Genomic DNA, 24,983 nt, shown 5'->3' on the forward strand with positions numbered 1-24,983 from the left:
GTAGGCTTATGCAGGTGATGTTCTTGAGACCCTCCTTCTGCAGTTTGCTTCATTTTTGTTTATGTCTGTGAGTGAACATGAATATACCATGTGTGGGAACCTAATGGAGACCAGAAGAGGGTATCTGATCTGCTGAGGGTACACCTGATCCGCATGGTCAGATCTGAACTCAGACCCTCTAGAAGAGCAAAAAGAGTCTTGATCATTCAGCAACCTCTCCAGTCCCCATTTACGCTTCCTGAGTAATCATGAAGACTGATTCAGACTCTTTAGAACAGGAGCCCCCACAACCAAGAGCCAATGAATGAGCACACAAAGCAGAATGCCAGCCTCCATAAACCTTCTATTCCCACTAGCAGAACTCTGTCTCTGCCTTTCCAACTGGACTGACATACATTTGATCAGGACTGGTTACTGGGAACCGTGCCTTAGCTTTCTCCCAGCCCTGGAATGTGAGTCTGTTTAGACGTCAGGCAAGAAGGGGATTTGTGTATTTTTAATTTTCCAAGTTGCAGTCTGTATTCTTTTGCAAATACAAAGCATGCTGTTTACCTTCTATTTATAATCTAGAAAATGTCTGTTCCCTCGTAGGCCCACATCAAACTTCAGCAGCTCCAAGGAATGAAAGCTAATTCTAGGCATGGGATTCCCACAGCAAATCAATACGTTACAATGGCACCAAGAGCTCCAGGCTCAGCTCTGTACTAATGAGCCATGTGACTTTGTCTTTGTCCCAGGGGAGCTGTGATCATGGTGCAGACTACTCAGAAGTAGTGTGTTCCCTACCCCACAGCAGGCTTGCTGGCTGCTGGTCAGCTTCTACGATTCTTGTGTTTTCAGTCTTGCAGAGTCCACGCCCACACACTACACAGTGAAAGGCAGGCCTCTGGAAGCCGCACTGTGACAGCACAGCTAGAAGCCACATTATTACCTGGTTGCTTCTGTCGGGGCTTTGGCAAGTTCGTCACACACGTATGTGGGCACATGAGGATATTACACGGGTGTAGAGAACCCTCCAGAAAGAGCTGTTTTGTCTGGGATATGTGGATTCCTCCTAGTGGGGTTTTTGGTAACGTGTTGGCTGGCACCAGGGCAAGACAGTACACGCCGACTTGATGGATGCTGTCGATTGCCTGGAAAATACAGAGAGACATCCAGTGAGATGCTCTGACAGAGCCACCGTTGTATACTCTTGTTCCGCAGGGCGTGAGTCTGTACATCATTACATTCTCACATGTCCTGCCCACACCTCCTCTCTCCACCCTGATACCACCTGCAAGGTATACTTGACACCTGGTTTCCCTTCCCACAATCCTTTGAGCCCTTCCTTTCAAACTTGAGCTTGGCAGAATGGTTCCAGTAAGGAAGGGTGACAAGAAGGGGTCTTCCGCCATCAACCAAGACACGACCCAAGAATACACTATCAGCATTCAAAAGCACATCCATGGAGTGGATGGGCCTTCCAAGGAACTGTCTGATGTGTAAATGTGCAATGAAGCAGACAGGACTTCTATTTGTCCAGAAAATGTAATAAGGATGAGAAGTCACAGACAAGCTCTTTGTGCTGGCAACTTGTGTCTCTCACCACATATAAAACAATCCAGTCAGCCTGGATAAGGACTAACCTGCTGAATGTGAAGTCAAGTCACAGAACTGAGGGGAAGAGGGGTCTCTTATGTGAATGGCTGTGGTGATGTCACGATGCCCACAGCCTCCACCTGCAAGCCTGAGGCAGGAGTCCGAAGGCAGACAGGCTGCCACCATTCCCAGGTAGACAGGCTGGGATTACAGGCACGGGTCACCTTCCTAACCTAAAATGACTTTCCATAGGATTGCAGTTAAGTTCCTGTAGCCACTTTCTTGGTTGTGTGTGCACTCAGCCCTTGTGCTCCAGAACTTCTGAATAGCATAAGCAGGTTTGTGTTTGAATATATGTGTCATGAAAACACTTCTCTTTTTTCCTAGTTAAAAAAAAATTGGGCTGGAGAGATGGCTAGGAGGATAAGAGCACTGACTGCTCTTCCAAAGGTCCTGAGTTCAATTCCCAGCAACCACATGATGACTCACAATCAACCGTAATGAGATCTGACACCCTCTTCTGGTGTGTCTGAAGTCAGCTACAAGTATACAAATGTATATTAAATAAATAAGGTTTAAAAAAAATTATGCTAGCATGTGTGTGCACATGCATTTGCTGCAGTGACCTGGAAAGGCCAGAGGGTAGCGCTGTGGGGTCAGTTCTCTCTTTCCACCTTTATTGGGTCCTGAGGGTTAAACAGGTTGTCAGGCTCCAACTGCAAGTAGCTTTATCAGCTGAGCCACCCTGTTGGGCTCTTTAATTCATTTCCTTTTACTTTGGGAACATGAGTGTTGTGCCTACATGTATGCCTGATGCCCACAGGACACTGGGGTTACAGACGGCCGTGGGAGCTGGGATATAAAGCAAGGTGCTCTGGAAGAGTAGCCAGTGCTCATAACCCATGACCTCGCTCTCCAGCCCCTTACTATTGCTGCTTTGTGACAGAGATTTACTATGCAGCCCATAGTGGTGGCTTTGAATGCTAAATTCTCCAACCTCCTCCTTCCAAGTGTTGGGATTATAGCATGTACTGTCACATTTGGCTAAAACAAATCTGCACGTTTGCCTCTTAGCTTTCAGAGAACTAGGTACCAGTCCAGCTCCACAGTCTTCAGAAATATTTTTTTGTTTTGTTTTGTTTTTTTGTTTTGTTTTTTCGAGACAGGGTTTCTCTGTGTAGCCCTGGCTGTCCTGGAACTCACTTTGTAGACCAGGCTGGCCTCGAACTCAGAAATCCTCCTGCCTCTGCCTCCCGAGTGCTGGGATTAAAGGCATGCACCACCACGCCCGGCTCCAGAAATATTTTTGTTCTAATTTATTTTCAGATTTTGTCCTCTGAGGGTTTCTGAGTCAGGGTCTCTTTACGTAGCCCTCACTGGTCTGGAACTCACCTTAACCCACAGGGATCTGCCTGCCTCTGCCTCCAGTTAGTGTGGCATGTGCTAACGTACCCAGTTCCCTTCTCTTCTGTACAACAAACAGCCCATCTGCACAGTAGCTGACCATTCAGAGCCATGTACTCTGAGGAGGGAGTGGAATCTCAGGTTTTCTAGCACCATCTCTCACACTTGTGTTATAGTGCCCTAGGCAGAGAAGTCACAGTCCCTGGACATAAATAACACATGAATTGTCATTGTGAGGCAGTACAGCTTATTCTGGACTGTGCACTTAGTCAACAACTGTTTCTGGACCCTACATGCCCCGTGCTGCATAGTTCTCAGGTCTGGGGCTGAGCGGAGAACAAAGTGAGCAGAGAAGTCTCACTGTGCACGCGGCTCATCTCGGCTTCTACGTTATTAAGAAACAACACTGCACCAGGCAGTGGTGGCACACGCACGCCTTTAATCCCAGCACTTGGGAGGCAGAGGCAAGTAGATTTCTGAGTTCGAGGCCAGCCTGGTCTACAGAGTGAGTTCCAGGACAGCCAGGGCTACACAGAGAAACCCTGTCTCGAAAAACCAAAAAAAAACAAAAAAACAAAAAAGAAACAAAAAAACCCAACACTGCTTACAGAGTGCGGGCATTGCGTGCTTCCGCAGAGCCTCACTCAACCCACTGTTTCTGGAGGACTCTGTCCTCTTCACAGGTCTGGAGTGCAGCCACGTGCTTCTACGCACACTGTGGTAAAGAGACGGACGCTCAGGATGCTGGGAGGCCAGACCCCTTCACTCCTCCAGCTTGCTTCCACTAAAAACGACTTCTCGACCCTGAGCTCGAGTCTTCCTCCTGCCCTTGTGGCTCATCCAACCTACATCTCTAACTCCACAGAAAGGCTCCTCGCATAAAGAAAAACATTTCCGTGTTCTAAGATCTTCACGTGTAAGGTGTGGCAGGACCAAGGCTAACTGACAGTCTGTTAGTCACTTTCAGACTCGCGCCGTACACGGGCAGTCACAATCTTCATGGGTAGCAAACACTGAGGCATGAGAGAGTTAGCTGAAGCAAGTCGGCTGAATTTCTAGGCAACCCGAGCAGAACAATCTACGGGGAGGGATGGTGCTAGCTGATCTTGCATGATAATTGGCAAGGGGGAAAAAAAGCCAAGGTAGTTAGGGGGTATGAGAAAAGTTAGAGGACGGAGAAGGAGAGTGGACATAAACACATTTCACTGTAAACATGTATAAAATTATATGTATGTATATATATATTTATACATATACAAATATATACATTCATTATTGTTTGAGACAGGGTTTTTCTGTATAGCCCTGGCTGTCCTAGAACTCACTCTGTAGACAAGGCTAGCCTCAGACTCACAGAGATCAGCCTCTTTCTGCCTCCTGAGTGCTGAGATTAAAGGTGTGTGCCATCACACCAGGCTCAAACATAATTTTTTTTTTTTAAAGATTTATTTATTTATTATATGTAAGTACACTGTAGCTGTCTTCAGACACTCCAGAAGAGGGCGCCAGATCTCGTTACGGATGGTTGTGAGCCACCATGTGGTTGCTGGGATTTGAACTCTGGAGCTTCGGAAGAGCAGCGGGTGCTCTTACCCATTGAGCCATCTCACCAGCCCTCAAACATAATTTTTAAAGACGGCATATCTGGTAGCCTGCAGTGGCAGTCACCCCTGATCCAGCGCAGTCAGGCACTCACCTGCAGCACACGGCTCATCCACTGGAAGCTGTCTTCCTCAGATGCATCGGGCCTTTGTTCTGCCACCACCACAATGCGCTCGTCATAAAACACAGACACAGAAAACACAGCAATTCTAAGAGAAATAGATCAAACACATCAGCCTCCCTTTAAAACCATCCTATTAGCTTTCCTCAGTTGGAATCAAAGAGGAGCCATCCCACCCACCCCACCCAGATGTGAGCAGTAGAAAGAAAGTGTGCAGTCACCACACCAAGTCAGGCCGAGAGAGTCCTCGAGAATAAAACCAAAAAGCGCGGATTAAGCACCACAGAGTGGCAGACGACACAGTTCCTGGCTTTGTGGCGCTTACGTGTCACACAGTTACTGAAGGCATGTTGTGATAAGAACCAGGAAGCGCCTGGGTCGGGCCAGTGGAGTGGCTATGGGTGCTTGGGGGAGCGCCTCCCTGGGGAGTGGACACTGGAGCAGAGACCTGAAGGAGGTGAGGACGCGAGCCACGCGAAGATCTGGAGGAAGAGGATTCCGGGCAGAAGGAACGGAAAGCGGAAAGGTTCTGAGGTAGGGACGAGCTTGGCAGGTTTGAGGAACAGCGAGAAGGCCAGTGTGCCTGGAGCAGAGTGGTGAAGCAGAGAGTGGAGCGAGTCAGACGCAGGCAGGCGAGGGAGACCAAGAGAGGGAGGGGATGGAAGTGGACCTGAGGGAGGTCTCCGCTCAAATGTCCCCTTACTAGTGAGGCGTTCCCAGACCACCTCCTGTGTTCACTCCACAGCACTCAGACCCTCTCACGTGCCATCTATGTTACTATTTGCCTGACTTCAGTGTTTGTCACAAGAATAGAAGGCACACACATAGCTTGTTTTGTTCACTGCCAAAGTACCCCAAAAAGCAGTGCACCCAGTGAGGATTTGTTGACTGAATGCAGGAGGACTGAAATAACTGAGAGCCAACGATGCTGGCTTGCCTGTCCCCTGGGATGCTAACTGTGCTAGGTACCATGCTGCACACTGCAGATGTGGCTGCAAGCACAGACTGTGGGTCTCTGCCCATGAAGCTCCATGCCTGGGAAGCCAAATCAGGACAGAAAACCACACAATGCAGGAGCTGGTGTTTTCTGTGACGTCTTTAGATCTTCCCTTCTTACATAACTATGGTCAGGACAGGAGGGAGAAGGCGGCATAGGCTCCAAGCACAGCATACATGTGTATGAAGATGCTCTTGTGTAAAAACAAAGTGAAAATCATCCTAACAGACACCGTGTACAACTGCTGGGCTCGCTTTCCTTGCATTAGTAAGCACAGGGTAAGGTCTGCCCTTGTCCACAGAGCCTACAATTCCAGCACCTAGCTGCCATATCAGTCTCCACATAGAAAACACAGCACTTCAGTTAGAAGTGAGAGAAAGAGTCTTAGGTCTGCTCTCGCACAGTGGCAGCCACCTATATTGGCCTGGACAACACAATCTCTGAAGAAGGTCATGTTTTTTATCTAGGAATTCTCCTCAGTCTTCAGAATCAAAAATCAGTGACAGACTCTGAGACTGCTCACATTTCATTCCTCAGCCGCCAAAGAGCCAACGCTGCAGGATGGGTATTTAAAGCCCACTTTGTCATTCTAAGCTAGGCCAACCCAAGCACTTGGTAGAACCCACAGAACGCAGCTCAGATCACCCCGGAGTGGTGACACGGATCTCAGAGACTCACCTTCCTCGATAGACAGTCTTTATCGACTCCACAGCCAATCCAGTAGCAACAATGTCATCAGCGTTATGTCTTCGGCCGCTGACCATGAGTAATCCATCCATTTTTCCAACCACGAACACCAAGCTACCCTGAAAGTCAGCAATGATTCACCTTTATTTCCATAGTTTAAAGGGTAAAACAGACACCTTACATTTCCTGTTTTCATGAAAATGTCATTAAACCAAAACCAAACCAAACACTAAGAAACATACCTGTGAAATATGTACACAGTTTAACTCCCAACACCACAAAAATGTGTTTATACGAAAGAAAATAATGTCATAGTTTATGGAATTTATTATTATTTTTCTTTAGAATTAGTAGAAAAGCGGCATCTTAAAGCCACCGAGTCTTTTTAAAAGGCACTCTATCTGTGTGCATGTGTGTGTGGGCACAGGCAGGTCACTGCCCACTGTGACTGAGAGGACAACTTGAAGGAACTGTCCTTTCCTTCCACCCAATGGGTCCCATGGATGCCTCTACCTGCTGAGCATCTGGCTAGCACCCACTGAGGTCTTACAGAGATTAATTCGTCCCTATTTATTCTTAGGGGAAAATCTCACTCTCACAGGGAAGAAACTGTGCTCACACACAGGTCCCCTTTTCCAGCCACAGGTGTGCATTAGCTCTTCTGTACTGTCACAGGGTGAATACCAGGGAGATGAATGTTACTTTATTACTCCTGGAGCTAGAGAGAGCCAACGGTCTTAGTGTGTGAATAGTTGCTTTGAGCTCGCAAGGGTAACACTGTCTCCACTGGCAAGATCAGAAACACATACCCAAGAAGGTCTAAGAACCCTGCAGATTTTTGGACAGCAGAGCAGCAGGCCCCTGGGTCTGTTGGCCCTTCACATGTCCTCATCGAGCTGGCAGTTACCTGCACAAGCATGCCACTCTTACTTGCTGAGCACAGTGTAGTGCCACACAATGACTGGGCTAAGCCAGAAAAACAGAGTGTCAATGCACAGGAAGCTGTTGGTCTACCCACAGTGCCAGAGCCAGAGGGGAGACACTCCTAACAGTCTGCTGCTGGTAAATGGAGAGGCGGCTCAGCGGCTAAGGGAATGTCCTGGTCCTGCAGAGGACACGAGTGTGGCTTCCAGCACAAAGTCTGGTGGCTCACAGGTCCTTTAACTCCAACACTGCTAGGCATGTAGACTTGCACATACAACTAACATAATAGAAACAAATCAATCCTTAAAAAAGAGAGAGAGAAGGGATGCCTGCTTCTCCAAATCTTTCACAGTGAGGCTGCTTAGCTGACCTGGTATTTCCATCTTCATCTTCCTTGCAGCTAGATCTGACCATGGGACTGGTTCAGGACAGATACAACCAGACCCTTTACATGGGGTTTAGGGGATCATTCATAGAGAGTGGACAACAGTCTGTCTGTTTCAGACTGACGGCTGAAGCTGGGTCCTGGACCTCACTGGCAGTGCAGCAAGCTCGCTCAAGAGTTGGGCTCTTGAGACAGCTGAGGCTGCACTGCAGTGTTAAGGGCTCAGTGTCACATGCTCTTACATGAGCTGAGCGCTAGGAGGAGGAGGAGGAGGAGGAGGAGGAGATGGGCAGGAAGGAGCCATCGACAGATGGAGGGTATGAGTTGATAGGATAGCGACTACCCATGGCTCGCCACTGCCCTACCCACTGGCCATCAGAGCCTGGCTCTCTGCTGCCTTCGTGCCCTGCTCAGGCTCAGTATGTGCCTTGAACAGGCTTTGGGAGGCTGAGGTAGGGATCTCCACTAGATCCAACGCAGGCAGGACTGTGCAGTGAGACTTTGTCTAAGTAAAGAAACAGGAGGAGGAGCCGTTTCGATTGTTGTTAAAGGGCCAGTGACCCCCTTCGTCTACTCGGAATCTGTTCAGTTCTGTGGATCAAAGTTCAAGTGCTTTTAGATCAAATGTTGCAAAATCAACAGGAACCGCCACTTACAGGCCCTACAAATCCCAGCAGCCCTGACCGGATGAAGGGTACGTCCCCTACAGGAGAGCCTGAAGAAGTCACTGGAATCACCTAAAAGACAAAAGGAAAAAGGTGAAAAGCTTGGCTAGTTAAAAAAAAAAAATGTATCTGGTTTTTAAAAGTCTTACTTAAAAGAAAAAAACTACATGTATTATATTCTAACTGAGCAGGGCATGGTTGGTACAAGCCTTTAATTCCAGCACTCAGGAGTCAGGCAGGAGAGCTGTGATTCGGGGGCCAGCCAGGTATACACTGCAAACTCCAGGCTGGCCAAGACGTCACAATGAGACCCTGTCTCTAAAAACAATCAACCAACCCCCAAATAGAATTATAAACACACACACACACACACACACACACACACACACACACAATATGCTTATTGGAAGGTATAATCTGCAACAAATCCAGGAATCTCATCCAGTTCAGTGTTTACCTCTCCAGACTTTTAAAAAGCTATACACTCACAGTTAAATATTTTATTACGTTGATTTGTGTTTGTATCACTGCAGGTATGGGGCCTTTATATGCTTGTGAGGTCAGGGGGCAAATGCAGGAGCTGGCTCTCGCCTTTCGCCATGTGGATTGTGGGTAGCACACATCAGAGAAGACGTGAAGTGCCCTCACCCACTGTGTCATCTCAAAAGATGCACAGACTAATGTCACAACTAAGTATGTTAACCCAGGGTCACGGGATAGGCTTCTGTGCAAGCCTGAGGGCTGCAGTTCTGATCCCCAGTACCCAAGAAAAAGGCTGTGGGGGAGGGGATGGACGGCAGGACGTCCGGATGTCCTAGCACCTACTAAAGCCTAGACCAATCTAGGCCGTGTTTGTACAGCAGAACACTTCACAGGGCAGAGGATACTGAAGTCCTGAGAGTTGATTCTAGCTCTGCAGTTTAGTGGCAAGGCAGATTGTGGGTAAATGCCGGCAGCTCTGAGCCTCAGATTCTTTTCAACTATAAACAATGCTCTCAAATCCTCTCTTGGGCGTAGGTAGAGGTAGAGCAATCTGAGCAGATCTGGAGAGGAGAGCACGGTGCCTGACCCGGGGCTGCATTCAGGACATATTAGAGATTAGAATGCATTCTCTGTCTGGATAGGGTGACCCTGATCTCTCACAATGGCAAGCAGCAGTGTGACAGGGTGTCCCACACAACCACTACACATCAACACCGTTTCCCCTGTATTACAGCTAGCACTGTGTACTACCATTGTCCAAATGGGGAAACAGAACAAAACCCCAGATATTCCATCATGAATTAAACTGTATTTCCTCAGTGAATGTCTTTTTCTTTACTGTCTAGTTGTGTATGTACATGTGTATGTATAGAAAATAGTTTATTTATATAAATATCCTGGGTTTTTTCTTAATTCCTTCTTGATTTTTTTTCTCCCTTTAATTTTTTTTATTTACATTTATGGGTATTTTGCCTACATGTATATATCTGTTTGGGCCTGGAATTGCAGATGATTGTGAGCTGCCACTTGGGTGTTGTAACTTGAACCCACCACTGAGCCATTGCTTCAGCACACACACCCCCATTCATTGTGTGCCCCCTCCATCCATCCATCCACCCAACCATATTCACTGTCACTCTCTCTGTGTGTACCTGCATGGCACAGTGCCTACTGAGAGAACACAGGACAACATGCAGAAGTCAGTCCTCCACTTGCCCCATCTGGGGGCAGAGCTCGGGTCACTGCGTTGTCAGACCAGGCAGCTCTCTGACCTGCCTCCTTTGAGACTAGAGTTAATTATATTAACAGCTTACTTTGCTCTACAGTAATGCGCACGTCAGTTCCTCCAAATGGAATTCTATCCATCTTACAGGTGAGGAAGGGAGAGGCAGATTGTTTGCCTGAAGTCGGGAAGCATACAGCAGTGATGGGACATTAGAAACACTGGGGGCAACAGGGAGGTGTGTGCATGTGTGGCACACACCTTTAACCCCAGCACTCGGGGGGTAGGGGCAGATGGATTTCTGTAAGTTCAAAGTCAGCCTGGTCTACAGAGTGAGTTCCAGGAAAGCCAGGGCTACACAGAGAAACCCTGTCTTTAAAACCCAATAAAGAAATAAGGAAAAAAAAAAGATCTTTCTCCAGCATTTCTTGTTCTTTCCTCTCTGCTGTGGATGAAGCCCAGGTGCCTGCACCAAACCCAGGGCACATACTCTACCCCTAAGCTACATCTCCAGTAGCATGGTTTATTTATTTACTTGTTTATTGTTTTATTTTGGGGGGTACGTGAGTGTATATGTGTGTGTGTGTGGTTTTTACTTTTTCTCTTAGTACCTTTTTTGGTTTTAGACTTATTTATTTATTTTATTTATATGAGTACACTGTAGCTGTCCTCAGACACACCAGAAGAGGGCATCAGATCTCATTACAGATGGTTGTGAGCCACCATGTGGTTGCTGGGAATTAAACTCAGGACCTCTAGAAGAGCAGTCAGTGCACTTACGCGCTGAACCATCTCTCCAGCCCCCACCTTTTTTGGTTTTAATTTTTAAATTTTATTTTTCTTTTATGGGTATGTATTAAGTATGTGTACCATGAGGGCCAGTGCCCACAAAGGCCAAATGAGGGCCCTGGGCTCCTAGAACCCCAGTTCCAGGTAACTGTGAGCGGCTCTCAGCACTGAGAAACAAACCCTGCTCCTCTCCAAGTGTAGCAAGTGTTCCTAACCACCAAGCCATCTCCGGAGCCTATCCAGCTTATTTTTTAAAAATTCATCTATTAATCTTCCAATTTATTATTACTATGTTTCTGTCCTAGGAAAATGTTAACTACTTTGGAAAACTCAGAATTTAAATATCAGACTTCAGTAAAATACTGATTATGAAACAAATAAAGTAGTATTTACCCTTTAGAACTACTTTTATTGCTTTGTTTATTGTGCGTAGATGTGTATGTGTCTGTGTGGGTGTCTGTGTGCCATGGTCTACCTACAAAGGCCTGAAAACAGCTGGTGGGAGGGAGGCTCTCCTCATCTGCTATGTGGTAGGGACTGAAGCCCATTATCAGGCTTGCTCCCAGGCACCTTCATCTGCTGAGCCAGCTCACCCACCCACCTCTGTTTCTTCCTCTCCGGGTGAGGCTCCATCCCACCCTGCCATCGCTACACTTGCACTGGATGTAGCAAATGTTCTGTGGGCTGGGCTGCACTGCAGCAGCACACCGCACACCTGGTGCTCCTGGTGCTCGCTACACTTGCACTGGATATAGCAAATGTTCTGTGGGCTGGGCTGCACTGCAGCAGCACACCATCACACCTGGTGCTCCTGGTGCATCGCTACACTTGCACTGGATATAGCAAATGTTCTGTGGGCTGGGCTGCACTGCAGCAGCACACCATCACACCTGGTGCTCCTGGTGCATCGCTACACTTGCACTGGATATAGCAAATGTTCTGTGGGCTGGGCTGCACTGCAGCAGCACACCGTCACACCTGGTGCTCCTGGTGCTCGCTACACTTGCACTGGATATAGCAAATGTTCTGTGGGCTGGGCTGCACTGCAGCAGCACACCGTCACACCTGGTGCTCCTGGTGCTCGCTACACTTGCACTGGATATAGCAAATGTTCTGTGGGCTGGGCTGCACTGCAGCAGCACACCGTCACACCTGGTGCTCCTGGTGCATCGCTACACTTGCACTGGATATAGCAAATGTTCTGTGGGCTGGGCTGCACTGCAGCAGCACACCATCACACCTGGTGCTCCTGGTGCATCACTACACTTGCACTGGATATAGCAAATGTTCTGTGGGCTGGGCTGCACTGCAGCAGCACACCATCACACCTGGTGCTCCTGGTGCTCGCTACACTTGCACTGGATATAGCAAATGTTCTGTGGGCTGGGCTGCACTGCAGCAGCACACCGTCACACCTGGTGCTCCTGGTGCATCGCTACACTTGCACTGGATATAGCAAATGTTCTGTGGGCTGGGCTGCACTGCAGCAGCACACCATCACACCTGGTGCTCCTGGTGCTCGCTACACTTGCACTGGATATAGCAAATGTTCTGTGGGCTGGGCTGCACTGCAGCAGCACACCGCACACCTGGTGCTCCTGGTGCTCGCTCGTACTCAAGCACCACCAAAAAGCTGTGAGAGTCCAGGCTAGCAGCTGCCTTTGGAGAAAGGTAAGAAGTAGGCATTATCTGCAAATGCTGCCTGGGGGCCTGAGAGATGGCTTATGGCTGAAAGTACTTCTCTGCAGGCCCAAAGATCCAAGCTTAGCCTACAGAGCAAGGTTAGCCTCACACCATTGACCCCAGCACTCCAACAGTAAGATAGGAGGCAGAGATAGGACCACAGAGTCCACGTGGCCAGCTAGCCTGAAATACACACTGCAGCAGAAACAACAAGAGAGACCCTGTCTAACAAAGTGCAAGTAGGGGCTGGAGAGATGGCTCAGAGGTTAAGAGTGCCAGCTGATCTTGTGGAGGACCCGGGTTCGATCCCCAGCATCCACATGGTGGTTTACAATCATCCGAAAGTCCAGCCTAGAGGTTCCAACTCCCTCTTCTGGCCTTCAAGGGAAGCAGGCATGCACCCTGGTGCAGGCAAAACACCTATACATATAAATAAGCTTTTTATTAAAAACAAAATGGAAACAACGGACTCCCAAGCATTGTCCTCTGACCTCTACATATGTGCAGCAATAACACTTTTTCTCCCCGTCTCTTTCTCTTCCTCCTCACCTCACTCCACCTCATTTACACACACAATAACACAATTCTGCCTCAAGTGAGGTGCAGTGGTGTTTGCCTACACCCCCAGCTTCTCAAGAGGCTGAGGTATGAGGAGGGCAAATCCAAGGCAAGGTAAACTACTCAGTGAGAGTCAGCCTCAGACAGCAAGCTTCTTACTGTCAGTAAAGTAAAGTAGCTCTCATGAGGAACATGATACGTATTGAAAATAGATGCATCCCAAGTACTCAAAGTCAGAAGCCGGGCCAGCAAGTGAGTCAGTGGGTATGGCACCTGCTACCGTGTTTGATGACCTGAGTTCAATCCCTAGAACCCACATGGTAAGAGAGAGGAAAAACCCCTAAATCCACCAGTGGGATTTCTCTGGTCCTGAAAAGGCACACCAACAGTTAGCCTCCAGCTCTAACCTGCAGGCTCACCAGGGCGACTTCTCGTTACAGCTTAGCTTGGCAAGCAGAGTGCCTGCAGAAAGGCAATGCACTGCGTCCGCAGAAAGTATGGCCTCGCCAGAATACAACCTTTCCCTACTGCCCCACCTGCTCTGACAGAGCCCTAGCACACAAAGCAGTCTGGAACAATTTGACCCCTGCAAAGGGTTAAGTCGTGTGTGTGTGTGTGTGTGTGTGTGTGTGTGCGCGCGCGCGCGCATGTGTGTGAAAGCTCAAAGTCTATGTTGGACGTCTTTGCTGAGGTGCCTTTTCTACTGATCCCAAAGCCTGCTAAGTCTGCAAGCCGACTTGAGCAGCTTGCTTGGGGATTGCGGCAGCTGCTTCGCATGCCTGGCATCTGGAGATGTCAGCATACAGGGCAGGTGGTTCCCCAGCTCCCAGCTCCATGTCGTTAACAGTCTGACACAGCAAGCCCAATTGTCACAGGACTCTCAACGTCAAAATCTTGGACTTAAAAAGCTTTAATAGTAAATCCACTAGAGTAAATCTTTTAATGGCCAACAGATACACAACACCATTTCTACGAGTAAATATTAATTCATTTAGTGTTCAAAACAGCTCACAAGATAGGCATTGTTACTGTTCACATTGTGTTCAAAAAATCATCACTTTGGTGATTTTTTTTTTTTTTTTTTTTTTTTTGGTTTGGTAGGTTCGTTTTTTTCTTTTTGAGACAGAATTTCTCTGTGTATCCCTGGCTGTACTGGAACTCTGTAGACCAGGCTGGTTTCACTCTCACAGAGATCCAGCTGCTTCTGCCTCCCTGTGTTGTGATTAAAGGCAGGCACCAGCACATCTGGCACTTTTGCTCTGTTCTGACAAGGTCCTATTATACAGCCCAGGTTGGCCTTGAACCTGAAGTGCCCTGGCCCCAGGCTCCCAAGTGCTGTGATTACAAGCACTCACTACCAACTCTGGCTGTCATTCATATCTTAAAGATAAAGGACCTCCATGAGGCTAGGCAGCTCACACAGCAGCTGTGGAGTAGAACCTGACCTTGGGTACCAGGCCCTGAAGACACCATCCCAGCCACTAATCCATGCTGAACAGTGCCATGCCATCCGGCAGTCAGCAGGCCTCCTAGTAACATCCGATGTCACTCAACACCCCGGGAAATAGCACCATGTACCTCAAATGTATTTTTGGTCACACCAGCAAGTCCAAAGTACATCATTCCTCCAGTCCTGGAGCTGACACAGATCTCTCCAATCTCATCTGTCTTGCAGAGCTGAGGAAGTCCGTCTGGCTTCACAATGCACATCATGCCTAGAGCACAGAAAACACAAAAAACAGAAGAGTGGAAAACTTGCAAAGTAACAATTTTGTTTTGCAAACCCAGACAGTTGCACATTTGCTGAACCAGCAAACAATGAGCAGCAAAGAGAAGTGCTGCTTCGGGGCTGTGAATGGACAGGTCCACCTGGCGCCCTGACACAGCTCTTACACAGTGCAGGGAGGAAGGACTGCAGCAGTTGCTGGCCGGACTCGGGGTTGGTGCAACCTCAAAGCAGCACACAGCCTTCCTAGTTTGACAACTACTACGAGAGTCAGTGACTGGCATCCCTTTCCATGGGACAAAGCAGAGTTGTGCAAGCCTTTGAGACTGAAGCCTCACACAGCCGTGAGGGGCCAGCACGGTGACACTCAATCACAGAGCAGCTTGCACAAATGCTGCAACCAAACACTGGAGTTGGGATCCCCTAGTTTGGCCCTCTTGCTTTGTCAGCCTCTCTGCCTCTCCTCTAGATCCCCCTTCTCTTTATGAGGTAATAGGGATGGAACCAGGGTTCTGGGCAATCCAGGCAGGCATTTTGCCTGCCCAAGCTATCTTCCCATCCCAGCACCATTACTTTGATGACAAATCTTCATGAAATCCCAATGACATCCCAGACTCACCTCCAGGCATCACATGTCCCACATCCTGTACTGTCAGTGCTGAATTTTTATCCTCAGTATTGACTCGTATGACCCCATAGCTCAGTCCATTCATTGAGAGAATGGCTCTTCCTGGCAAAGGAGCCCCTGGAACCCCAGGCCTAAAATTGGAAAAAGAAAAAAACAAACCATCAAGCCACGTATATACAAACAGGAATAAATATAAACAAACAGATGGATAGAACAAAACATAAAAGGCTGACAAGACAGCTCAGTTGTAAAGGCACTTGCCATGCAAGCCTGATGACCTGAGTTTGATTCCCAGGCCCACATGGCAAAAGGAGAAAATCAACTCCTTCCAGTTTGTCCTCTGACCTCCACACACCTTCTCACACACACCAGCACAGAAGTACATTCTGAAGAAATTAACAACAAAAAGCCAGGCGTGGTGGCTCATGCTGCAATCTAGTCCTTGAGAGGCTGAGGCAGAGGCAGAGGATGAGGGCAAATCTGAGGCCAACCTGGACTACATAGTGAGACTCTTGTCCCTCAAAAAAAGAGAAGAGAAGAGAAGAGAAGAGAAGAGAAGAGAAGAGAAGAGAAGAGAAGAGAAGAGAAGAGAAGAGAAGAGAAGAGAAGAGAAGAGAAGAGAAGAGAAGAGAAGAGAAGTGGGAGAGCAGGGCTGGAGATGCTCAGCAATGAGGAACATGGGCTCCGAAATCCTGAGAACCAGAGTGGGTCCCAGTGCCCATAAAACAAGCTGGGAATCCCCCAAATGCTACAGCTCGAGAACAAGGCTGCGAAGACCAGGGGTGGCTAGGATTGGTTAGCTTGCAGCCTAGCCAAGATGAGAGCCCCACCTCAGGGGAATAGGCAGCAGGGACAAAACAGGACAGCCAACCCTCTCTCCTGACCTTCACTCAGGAGCACCTCTCACCATGTTCTGTGTGTCCACAGATTAACACAGATAATTCTCTTTAACAAGGGAAAAAAAAGCAAAGAGAAAAGAATATGTTGGAATGTACTAATAAAGGTTTAGGTATAGCTCGTCATATCTGAGGCGTGATTGGCTGATCATTTCTAATTTAAGATGCAAAGGGTTCTGAAGAATGCAGTACTTCACAAAGATGAGATAAGAATAATTAAACTTAGCTGTCAGTCTATAGGCGCACTTCTGTCGAAGAGGTATTACCGAGACCCGTGAGACGACTGACTGCTCAGCAATTTTACTTTTAGGTTTAGGAAGCAGAACATCAGTTAAGTCCTCTCTCACATCTCACCAGGCTGTGACAGACTATTGAGAGAGCCCTGATTGCAAACAGTACAACAGTACCTTCGGATGGCTACAGTCATGGCCTCTGCAGATGTGGCACATGGACAGATGGCCTCAGGTTTCAGTCCGTGGCTTTGGAAGAGACTCAGGAAAGCATCACAGGACGACACAGACCCTAAGGAGTTAGAACAGAGCAACTTGAAAGCTGAGACTACCATCTTCCCTACTGCAGGAAGCTGACAGCGTGCATCTGTCAGAACTCGTCCTGTACAACATTCATTCTATGCAAATACCTTAGCGTCCCTTCAAGGTGGTTTGACACATGCTCATCCAGCCCATGAGACATGCGTGATAGTTCCTACAGTCAGAGCCTAGAAAGGCTATGCCTGCCAAGATTAGAGACAGCACTGTAGGCAATAGGCACCCAGGTGGAATCTAGCAGCCCTCCTTAAGTCCCTACTGTAGCCAGATGCCCACCAGTGGCAGGGCCACTTGCTCTCGGATGCTCTCTGGCTCCTTAGTTCTCCACCTGCTTTTTACGGCTGTGCGATGCTCCCTGAGGAGAAACAGCTTCCTGCCGAGCTTCACCAGAGAACCCTGAGTGGAGAACCAGCCTTTTGTGCTTATCCAGAAGCGCAGGCAGCATGGTGGAGCTCTGCAACTTTCGTGCACATCCCTTTATTTGCTGCCTGGAAGAATTTATACCACATTCACACACTCGGCTATACTGAGTCACCTGCAAACCCCTCCTTGCACCGAGTGAACGAGAGAGGTGTAGCTTCGTGAAGATTCTGAGTCCACGCAGGGAAGAATGGATGCGCACATTAGTGCGTCTATGGAGGGATACGTGCCAATCGGAGGATAATGCCAACCCAGGGGAGCCTATCACCAAAGACCAAACACAGGATCACATTCCTGTGAAGTATGCAGACCAGGCAAATCTATGGAGATGGACTGTGGGGGGCTGGAGAGAGAGAGTCAAAGACAGCCTGCTCCTCCACAGGACCCATGTGCCATTCCCAGCACCCGATGTAAGGTGGCTCACAATCCTGGAACTCTAGTTCCAAAGGGCAGACACCTTCCTCTGGCCTGAGGAAACGTGCATACATGTAGCATACAGCACACAAACATACATACATACATACATATATATATATATATATATATATATATATATATATTACATACATACATTTTAAAATGGTTTTTTTTTTTTTTGAGGAGGGATGTTTTGTTTGGTTTTGTTGCTATTCTTCGGTGGGGGTGGGTTTTTTTGGGAGGGGCTTTGAGACAGGGTCTCTCAGGTCCTGGAACTCACACTCTGCAGACCAGGCTGGCCTCTTGGAATTTAAAGCTCTCTCACCATCATCACCACCTGGTGAAACGGGCAAGCTTTGTTGTATGTAAATTACATCTCAATACGACGTTGAGAACGGAACAGCTTATAGACAAGGGACAAGACACCCAGCCTGGAGAGAAGGGACGCTTCTTCCAGCTGTGGAGGCACTAACAATGGACGCTCAGAAAGATGTTCAACCACCAAAGCCGCAGCCAATGATATATATTTGTGGAGAGTGTCACACCGAAAGTGAGATAAAGTCCAGGGATCCAATCAGGTGCAGAGAATGTGGATACAGAATAATGTACAAGAAAAGGACTAAAAGATTGGTGGTTTTTGATGCTCGATGAAATGGGGGAGTTCAGAAGTGTCTTCATTCATACATTTGCCTCATTGACGTTTCTCTTTAATGTATAGCATTTGGCTTAGTTTACTTAATGACTACAACTGTATGCCTATGATTTCATTTAGAAATATAATTGTACTTTAATAGTTTGTATAAAGGAAATTTTGGTTCAAAAAAAAAAAAAAGACACCCAGCCTGTCAGATGCCCTAGGAGTTCTACATCCAGTACTCACAGGGATTGGCGCCGTCGGTGACAATTAGCATCCGCAGAGAGCTCAGGCTTACGTCCCTTTGGTCCCGATGTGCCATCATGGCCCAGTGTAAGTCTCGACACTTCACTAACGCTACTTTGGCTACAGATTCAAAGGGGACAGAGTTATGACACATACACGTGCTAAGCTGGGGTGTATATTCAAAATATTACAATTAGGACACTTTTGCTTATTTTAGTGGCAGTTCTTACTTAGAGAAAAAGGAAACTCGGAACAGTATAGGATTCAACGGCACTAACTGTGGCTCAAATTCTGGAGAACTTATTTCAACTTATGGGAAAGGCCACAATGGGATAAAGCAAATGGCTTACCTACAACAACTTCAAAGTTTGGTAAGCCCCAAGGCAAAGAAATGACTCTCTGCAGAGGAGAGCTTCCTCCAGTCTCACAGTCATTATGCGGGTGTGTGACTGATTACCTTTGTGAGCGTGGACTCTCTGGACCCAAGAGAGAGGACAGGTCTTCATAACAGAGTAGGGTACACTAATTGTATGCATCTTATTCATTACATTCTGAAAAACAAAGAAACAAAAAGCAGTCAATACAAAGTGTGTATTTACCAACTTAAAGCTGTATTGACACTCTGCTAACACCGCTTTAGGGGTATTAGGCAGGTTTACCCTTTCAAAAAATTACCTGAGAGACTAGCAGTGGTGCTGAAGTACCTCTGAGAGTGACTCTCTAAGCCTGGCTCTTTTCCAGAGAACCATAGGGATAAGTTTAGTGTCTATCCCTGCAGTCCACTGTCCACATGTACAGAATAGATATGTCACTTTGGGCACATTATTTAAATGGAAAGCACCATAGTATATATGTATCTGCCACTTGCTGTTTTTATGTCTGATGCCTCCTAGATAAATCTATGCAGCCCAGAATGAGAGGGCTCTCTAGCTCCCTGTGTGTGGTTGCACATGGTCTGCAGTACTGCTGTGCCATTACTGCTGTGAAGGGATGTATGCGTCCTTATGTTCATGGGCATGTATAAACTGTTTCTCTAGGGCAGCTACAGAAGGAGTCCTGCAGGGTCACAAGGTTGCTGCTTTACACGAGTCAGTAGGATGACCAAGCTGCTGCTCCGCCCATCTAGTGCCCCATGATGCTCCTGCTTGCCACAAGCTACAGTGTGGGGGAAGGGAATAAAAATGGAACAGAGTCACAAAGCAAAAAATCATTTTCCCAGTTCCTTACAGGGTAAACATTTGTAAAGATAGAGAGAGCTGAGGGTCTGGAGTTTGCTGTCCCTCTTGCCACCCATGTCAAGGATGTGCAATCCCCAGAGACCCAGCGCAGCACAGTAATCAAGCCCGTGCTGCCTCTGTGGGGCGTCTGTGTGTTTCAGATGGTCTTACTCTACAGTCCTACCTGGCTTGGAACTCAGGTAGCCATGCTAGTCACCCCGCTCACCACTTACCTGCCCTTTACATACAAGGTCCCATCCCCTGCCCTAAAGTACCTCATGCTGGTGCAGATTTAGTTTCAGGAAAAAGGTTCTATCTACACTTAGATTATGGAAAGAAGATCCCTCAAGTCCTCACAGAGTTTTTATTTGTTTTCTCAACTTCTGATTTAAAAAAAAAAAAAAAAAGTATGGGCTGGAGAGATGGCTCAGTGGTTAAGTAAGAACACTGACTACTCTTCCAGAGGTCCTGAGTTCAAATCCCAGCAACCACATGGTGGCTCACAACCATCCGTAATGAGATCTGATGTTCTGTTCTGGAGTGTCTGAAGACAGCTACAGTGTACTTACATATTTAAATCTTTTTTTAAAAAGTAAATAGATATTTAAGGGATATAGCCCTTCTCAGATGGGGGGTGGAATGGGGGTGGCGGTGGGGTAGGGGTAGAGACTGCACTAGATGCTCTATCTTATTTTTTGTTAATTTATTTTGCTGAGAGAGAAAATGTTTATGTGTAAGAGAGAGGAAGAGAGGGGGGAGGGAGGTAGAGAAAAAGAGAGGGGGAGAGGGAGGAAGAGAGCCCTCAGAACTAGTCGCAGGTGCTGGGCAGCAGCCTGACATGGGTGCTGAGAAAAGAACAAGAGTTCTCGGAGAGAGCAGTAGTGCTCTAACCACTGCACTATCTCCCCAGCATGATCTCTTGCTGTTCACCACTGCTTCTCCAGGCTAGCTGGGCTTACTTACAGATGTGCACTACTGTACCTGGCTTTTTTAGATCCTGAGGGTCTAAACTCAGGTCCCCATGCTTGGGTGTCCTCGAGCAACGTTACTGACATGTTGGGAACTTCAGCTGCAAATCCCGAGACTTGCAGTTGTTACAGAGCCTCAGCCTCTCAAGCACATTTTACTACACACTCCCCGATGCTGACAGCTTACCGCAAACATGCCGTGCCACAGCCCAGCGTCCTTCTTAAAGTCTAAAACATTTACTACAGTTTCTCCTGCAAGAGAAAAGATGGAGGGAAACAGAAGGCAGCCATGGTTAGCAGAGAGTGACGTCCCACGCCTTGCCCCTAGCAAGCATGAGGTGCTTTGGAAAAACAATTAGGAGATCAGTGTCTCCCTGATGCTGAGACCCCTACAGACAGGCTGGAGGATGGTGACAGTGTGATGTGGTCACAGAAGAAACACTACCATAGAAAACTTTAGCACTGAGGGACTTTATTCAAGAGGTTTTTTCCTAATGAAATAAAGACCATGTGTTTGTTTAGAAACTCTGGAAATTTCAAGTATATGTAAAAAGTTTACTTCTTAGAAAAACATTAAATATTGTTCTATATAAAAAGCTATGCATACAAATGTCTACTTCTAGATACCTATAGATAGATTATCAACATAATAAAGTAGGTATACATAAGTCTGCATCTGTTTTCACTGAATGAAGATCTCTCCATGTTCCTAACATTTGGGAACTTGAGTTTCAGCCCCAGATGAGCCTATGAGGGAGCGCACTCATCACCAGCAAGGAGCCTTGCCCGTGGCTTCCAGGTTGTCCCCATACATGCATATGCACATATTTTAGAATCTGGCAGGAATGCTGCCCAGAAAGGCACACAGTCACCTTTCATGTGCAAAGGGAAAGTGAACGTGGACAAGCACATCTGGAAGTAAGCACTGAAGACGGACCCTGCAGCCCAGGCCAGAATGCTGGCACGAGGGGGCTCAAGATGGAGGCCAGCCTGAACCCTTACTACGAAATGTTCATTTACATACCAGAAGTTTCACATTACTGTGTTTTATATTTTTTGAGATGGGGTCTCAACTCGCGCCATAGCTCAGGCTAGTTAGAACTTACTACATACCCCAGGTTGGCCTGTTAGCAGTGTCGGGTGACAGCTGTGGGCCGCATCACCTGGCTCTGGATGCTTTCTGTCTTAATTTGCATCTTTGGGGCTGGATTTCTTGGACTATGCTTAGCTTGAAGGTCTACATGGGAAGATGGGAACATCCAAGACTCCACAGCTTACAGACACACGGTTTTAATTGAGGTTTTCTATTTCTGTACTCTAGAAATCATACTTTATATATCTGGTTTATCCAGAAGTTTATTTAAATTACAAGATTTTTTTTTTTTTAATTTATTTTGTAACAAAGAAGGCAAAAGCAAGCCAAGAATGTGTCCTGGAACATTTCCCTCGGAATTTATTGGTTAAATGTAGTCCAATCGCCAAGTGGGCGCTCACAGTCACATGTGTCTGAGGCTAACAATGAGGGCAGTCGTGGGAGGAGGTCTGACCTTCAGAATAATTGCAGGCCTGTGACAGAGCCTGGCACTGAGACAGCATTGCGAGCCGCGACACCGTGACTCCCATCACACTCCCTTCTTTGCTTGTTTTATACTAGAAAAATAAAAATAAAACTGTAAGAAGCATAATAAGATGGGTTATTATCAACAATAGAATTCAGAACCCAAACCTAAACCCTGACAAACCATCACAATGGGCTTAATTTTACAGGCTGAATGGGAACATTTAAGGCTTTGCACTCGGACCTCAAACTCTGGTCAAATCAAGCCAAGACTGGAGGACACTGAAGCAAGTGTCAGAGACCTCAAAGTTCAGTCACTCATCAACGTGACGAGACACGAGCTGAGTGGACAGAAGCATAACACCAAATACAGCCACTCCGCAGTATCTGTGGGGGTCAGTCCCAGATGCGACTCCGATGCCGCAGATGACGGATGCTCCCCTTCTTACATAGAATGATGGCGTGTTTGTTTGCATCTTTAGATTGCCTATGTAACCTACCGTTCTGCTGATGTCGTGTGAACACTGCTAGGCAGCACTGAGCTCAAGCCTTGAATGTGGAAGCTGCAGATACGGAATGCTAGCTCCATGGTGAAGATAGCTCTGCAGAGCCAGTGTGTAAGATGTGGGCCCCGAGGCTGGGGCTGTAGCTCAGTGGTGAATGCCTGTCTAGCTGCTTAAGACACTGGGTTGGATCCCTTAGGACCACAGAAATTCTAAAGCCAGAAAGACCTGGCACCTCAGTTAGTAGCAGGCCCTATGCTCGCCTACAAACAGTTCCACTTTGTTTTTATCCTCAGTGTTCCTTCCAAGTTGTTTTTATGGAGCTCATCGGCCTTTCTGACGTCAGATCCAGAAGGTAACTTACCACCGACACCCTTAGCTTCTGTGTCTCCTGGTCTCTCCCTCTCAGTGCTCGGGCGATCCATCTCTCAGTTGTTTTTCTCCTTCTCTGAGACAAGGTCTCAGTATGGAGCCCAGGCTTGTCTGCAACTTGTGCCTCAGAGACTCATCTTACCCAGAATCATCTCTGACATAGCCTTAGATGCTGGCACTCCTGAAGATTTCTGCCTCCTTCCTACCTTCCTGCCATCGGGGTGTTGCACCCCTTGATAACTAGCGCCTGCCCCAGGCATCCTGTTGGAGGGCCTCCAGCCACAGGACAGCATGCTGCCAACACTCTATCCATCCCAGCACCTATGAGAACTCTGTATTTCCTTCCTTTCTGTTTTAGACAGGGTCTTACTATGTAGCCCTGGCTGTCCTGGAATTCATTCTGTAGTCCAGCTGGCCTTGAATTCATGGAGATCCACTTGCCTTTGCTTCCTGAGCACTAGGACTAAAGGCATGCACCGCATGATGCTTGAGTCTGTCTGTATCTTCTATTTAACTGAAGGACTCAGTCACTTATCTAGGTGCCAAACCAGGAATACGAGTGTTTCTTGCCTTCTCTCTCTATTCAGCTGGCGAATTTGGCCGACCCTGCTTCCTCCCTCCCTTCAGCTCTACCTACTCCTCTCTTAGCCATTCTACAAGCTTCTTCATTCAGTTCACGCCAGTCACTTGTTAAGGAGGCCAGGCTGGAGAAGAGCACTGGCTGCTCTTACAGAGGACCCGGTTTATATTCCAGCACCCACTTGGCCCTCACTACAGACCAGAACTCCAGCTCCAGTGGATCTGATACCATCTTTTGGCCTCGGGGACACTGTACGAGCATGGTCCACTTATGGGCACTCAGGTAAAACACTTATACACATAAAATGTAGAGAGGGAAAAACAAAGCAAAACAAAGCCTAAAACCTGGTGCTCCCATTAGAACTGTGCCAATCTAAATAAATCTTTTCTTCTTAAACTATGTTATTATTTGTATTATGACATGGGGAGAGCACATGTACACACCACAATACACTTGTGGAGATTGGAGGACACGTCTGCAGAGCCGGTTCTCTCCTTCCACTTTTATGTGAGTTTTGTGTTCAAACTAGTTGGGCTTCAGTGGCAGGTGCCCACCTGCTGAGCCACCCAGAGGGGGCTAGAGAAATCTTTTTGTATAATAAAGTCATTCTTACTTCCCTCTGGCTGACAACCCCTTAATAGTTTCCACCTCATCAGGAGAACACTGTGGTAACATGAAGCTCTTAAGCAGGCAGGCCCGGAATAGCAGGGTGCAGCTCCACAGTATATGTAGAACAAGGGAACTCTGCCTGAGGCCAGAGTGTCCCCACCACAGACCGGTCACTAAGATGGGAAAGCAGCAGTCCAGGGAACCAGCAGCTAGTTCCCAGGACTTGAGTGATGCACTGCGTCCGTACTGAGACATGAGACTGAGGCTCATCACTGAATGGTGCTCACGCGCTTTAACTTCCTGTTTGCTTGGCTGTCTTTCAAATATACTCAGCACCCCTCCCACATCTCCCCTCTCTGAAGTCAGCATCATGTGCCTCCTCCTCTTCAGTGGTGAAAGCTGTTTCAGGTCTTACCTCTGCATGTAATTACAAGAGCTTTCATCCGCATTGCACCCCAAACCTTTCTAAAAGTCAATGGATGTGCTTGCTCCTTAATTCAGCAGATAGCTGGTGAGCAAGTCTCAGGAGGCTGCAGAGGTGAAGGGTCGGAAGGGCTCAGAGA

At 47.5% G+C, this 24,983-nt stretch overlaps 1 protein-coding gene and 1 pseudogene across 4 annotated transcripts in view; one reads left to right on the forward strand and one right to left on the reverse strand.

The window, feature by feature from the left end:
• Dip2b (DIP2 acetate--CoA ligase B (putative)) overlaps window positions 1-24,983 on the reverse strand; it is a 183,371-nt gene that overhangs the window by 31,933 nt on the left and 126,455 nt on the right. For 3 of the 4 annotated variants that reach the window (XM_029469544.2, XM_029469543.2, XM_029469542.2), the window contains 11 exons: window positions 22,346-22,448; window positions 20,986-21,050; window positions 19,071-19,164; window positions 18,614-18,733; window positions 16,756-16,870; window positions 15,444-15,583; window positions 14,677-14,813; window positions 8,355-8,435; window positions 6,381-6,508; window positions 4,679-4,793; window positions 932-1,133 (listed from right to left, as the gene is read on the reverse strand). In XM_029469544.2, the coding sequence (XP_029325404.1) occupies window positions 932-1,133; window positions 4,679-4,793; window positions 6,381-6,508; window positions 8,355-8,435; window positions 14,677-14,813; window positions 15,444-15,583; window positions 16,756-16,870; window positions 18,614-18,733; window positions 19,071-19,164; window positions 20,986-21,050; window positions 22,346-22,448 (1,300 nt within the window). Of the gene's footprint in view, window positions 1-931; window positions 1,134-4,678; window positions 4,794-5,153; window positions 5,289-6,380; window positions 6,509-8,354; window positions 8,436-14,676; window positions 14,814-15,443; window positions 15,584-16,755; window positions 16,871-18,613; window positions 18,734-19,070; window positions 19,165-20,985; window positions 21,051-22,345; window positions 22,449-24,983 lie in introns of all 4 variants that reach the window. The other variant, XM_085831723.1, reaches the window with a different exon arrangement.
• LOC110310140 (DNA-directed RNA polymerases I, II, and III subunit RPABC4 pseudogene) lies at window positions 18,093-18,491 on the forward strand (annotated as a pseudogene).

Source organism: Mus caroli, unplaced genomic scaffold (assembly GCF_978045245.1).
Source record: "Mus caroli unplaced genomic scaffold, Mus_caroli_1 scaffold_16, whole genome shotgun sequence".
Taxonomy (NCBI): domain Eukaryota; kingdom Metazoa; phylum Chordata; class Mammalia; order Rodentia; family Muridae; genus Mus; species Mus caroli.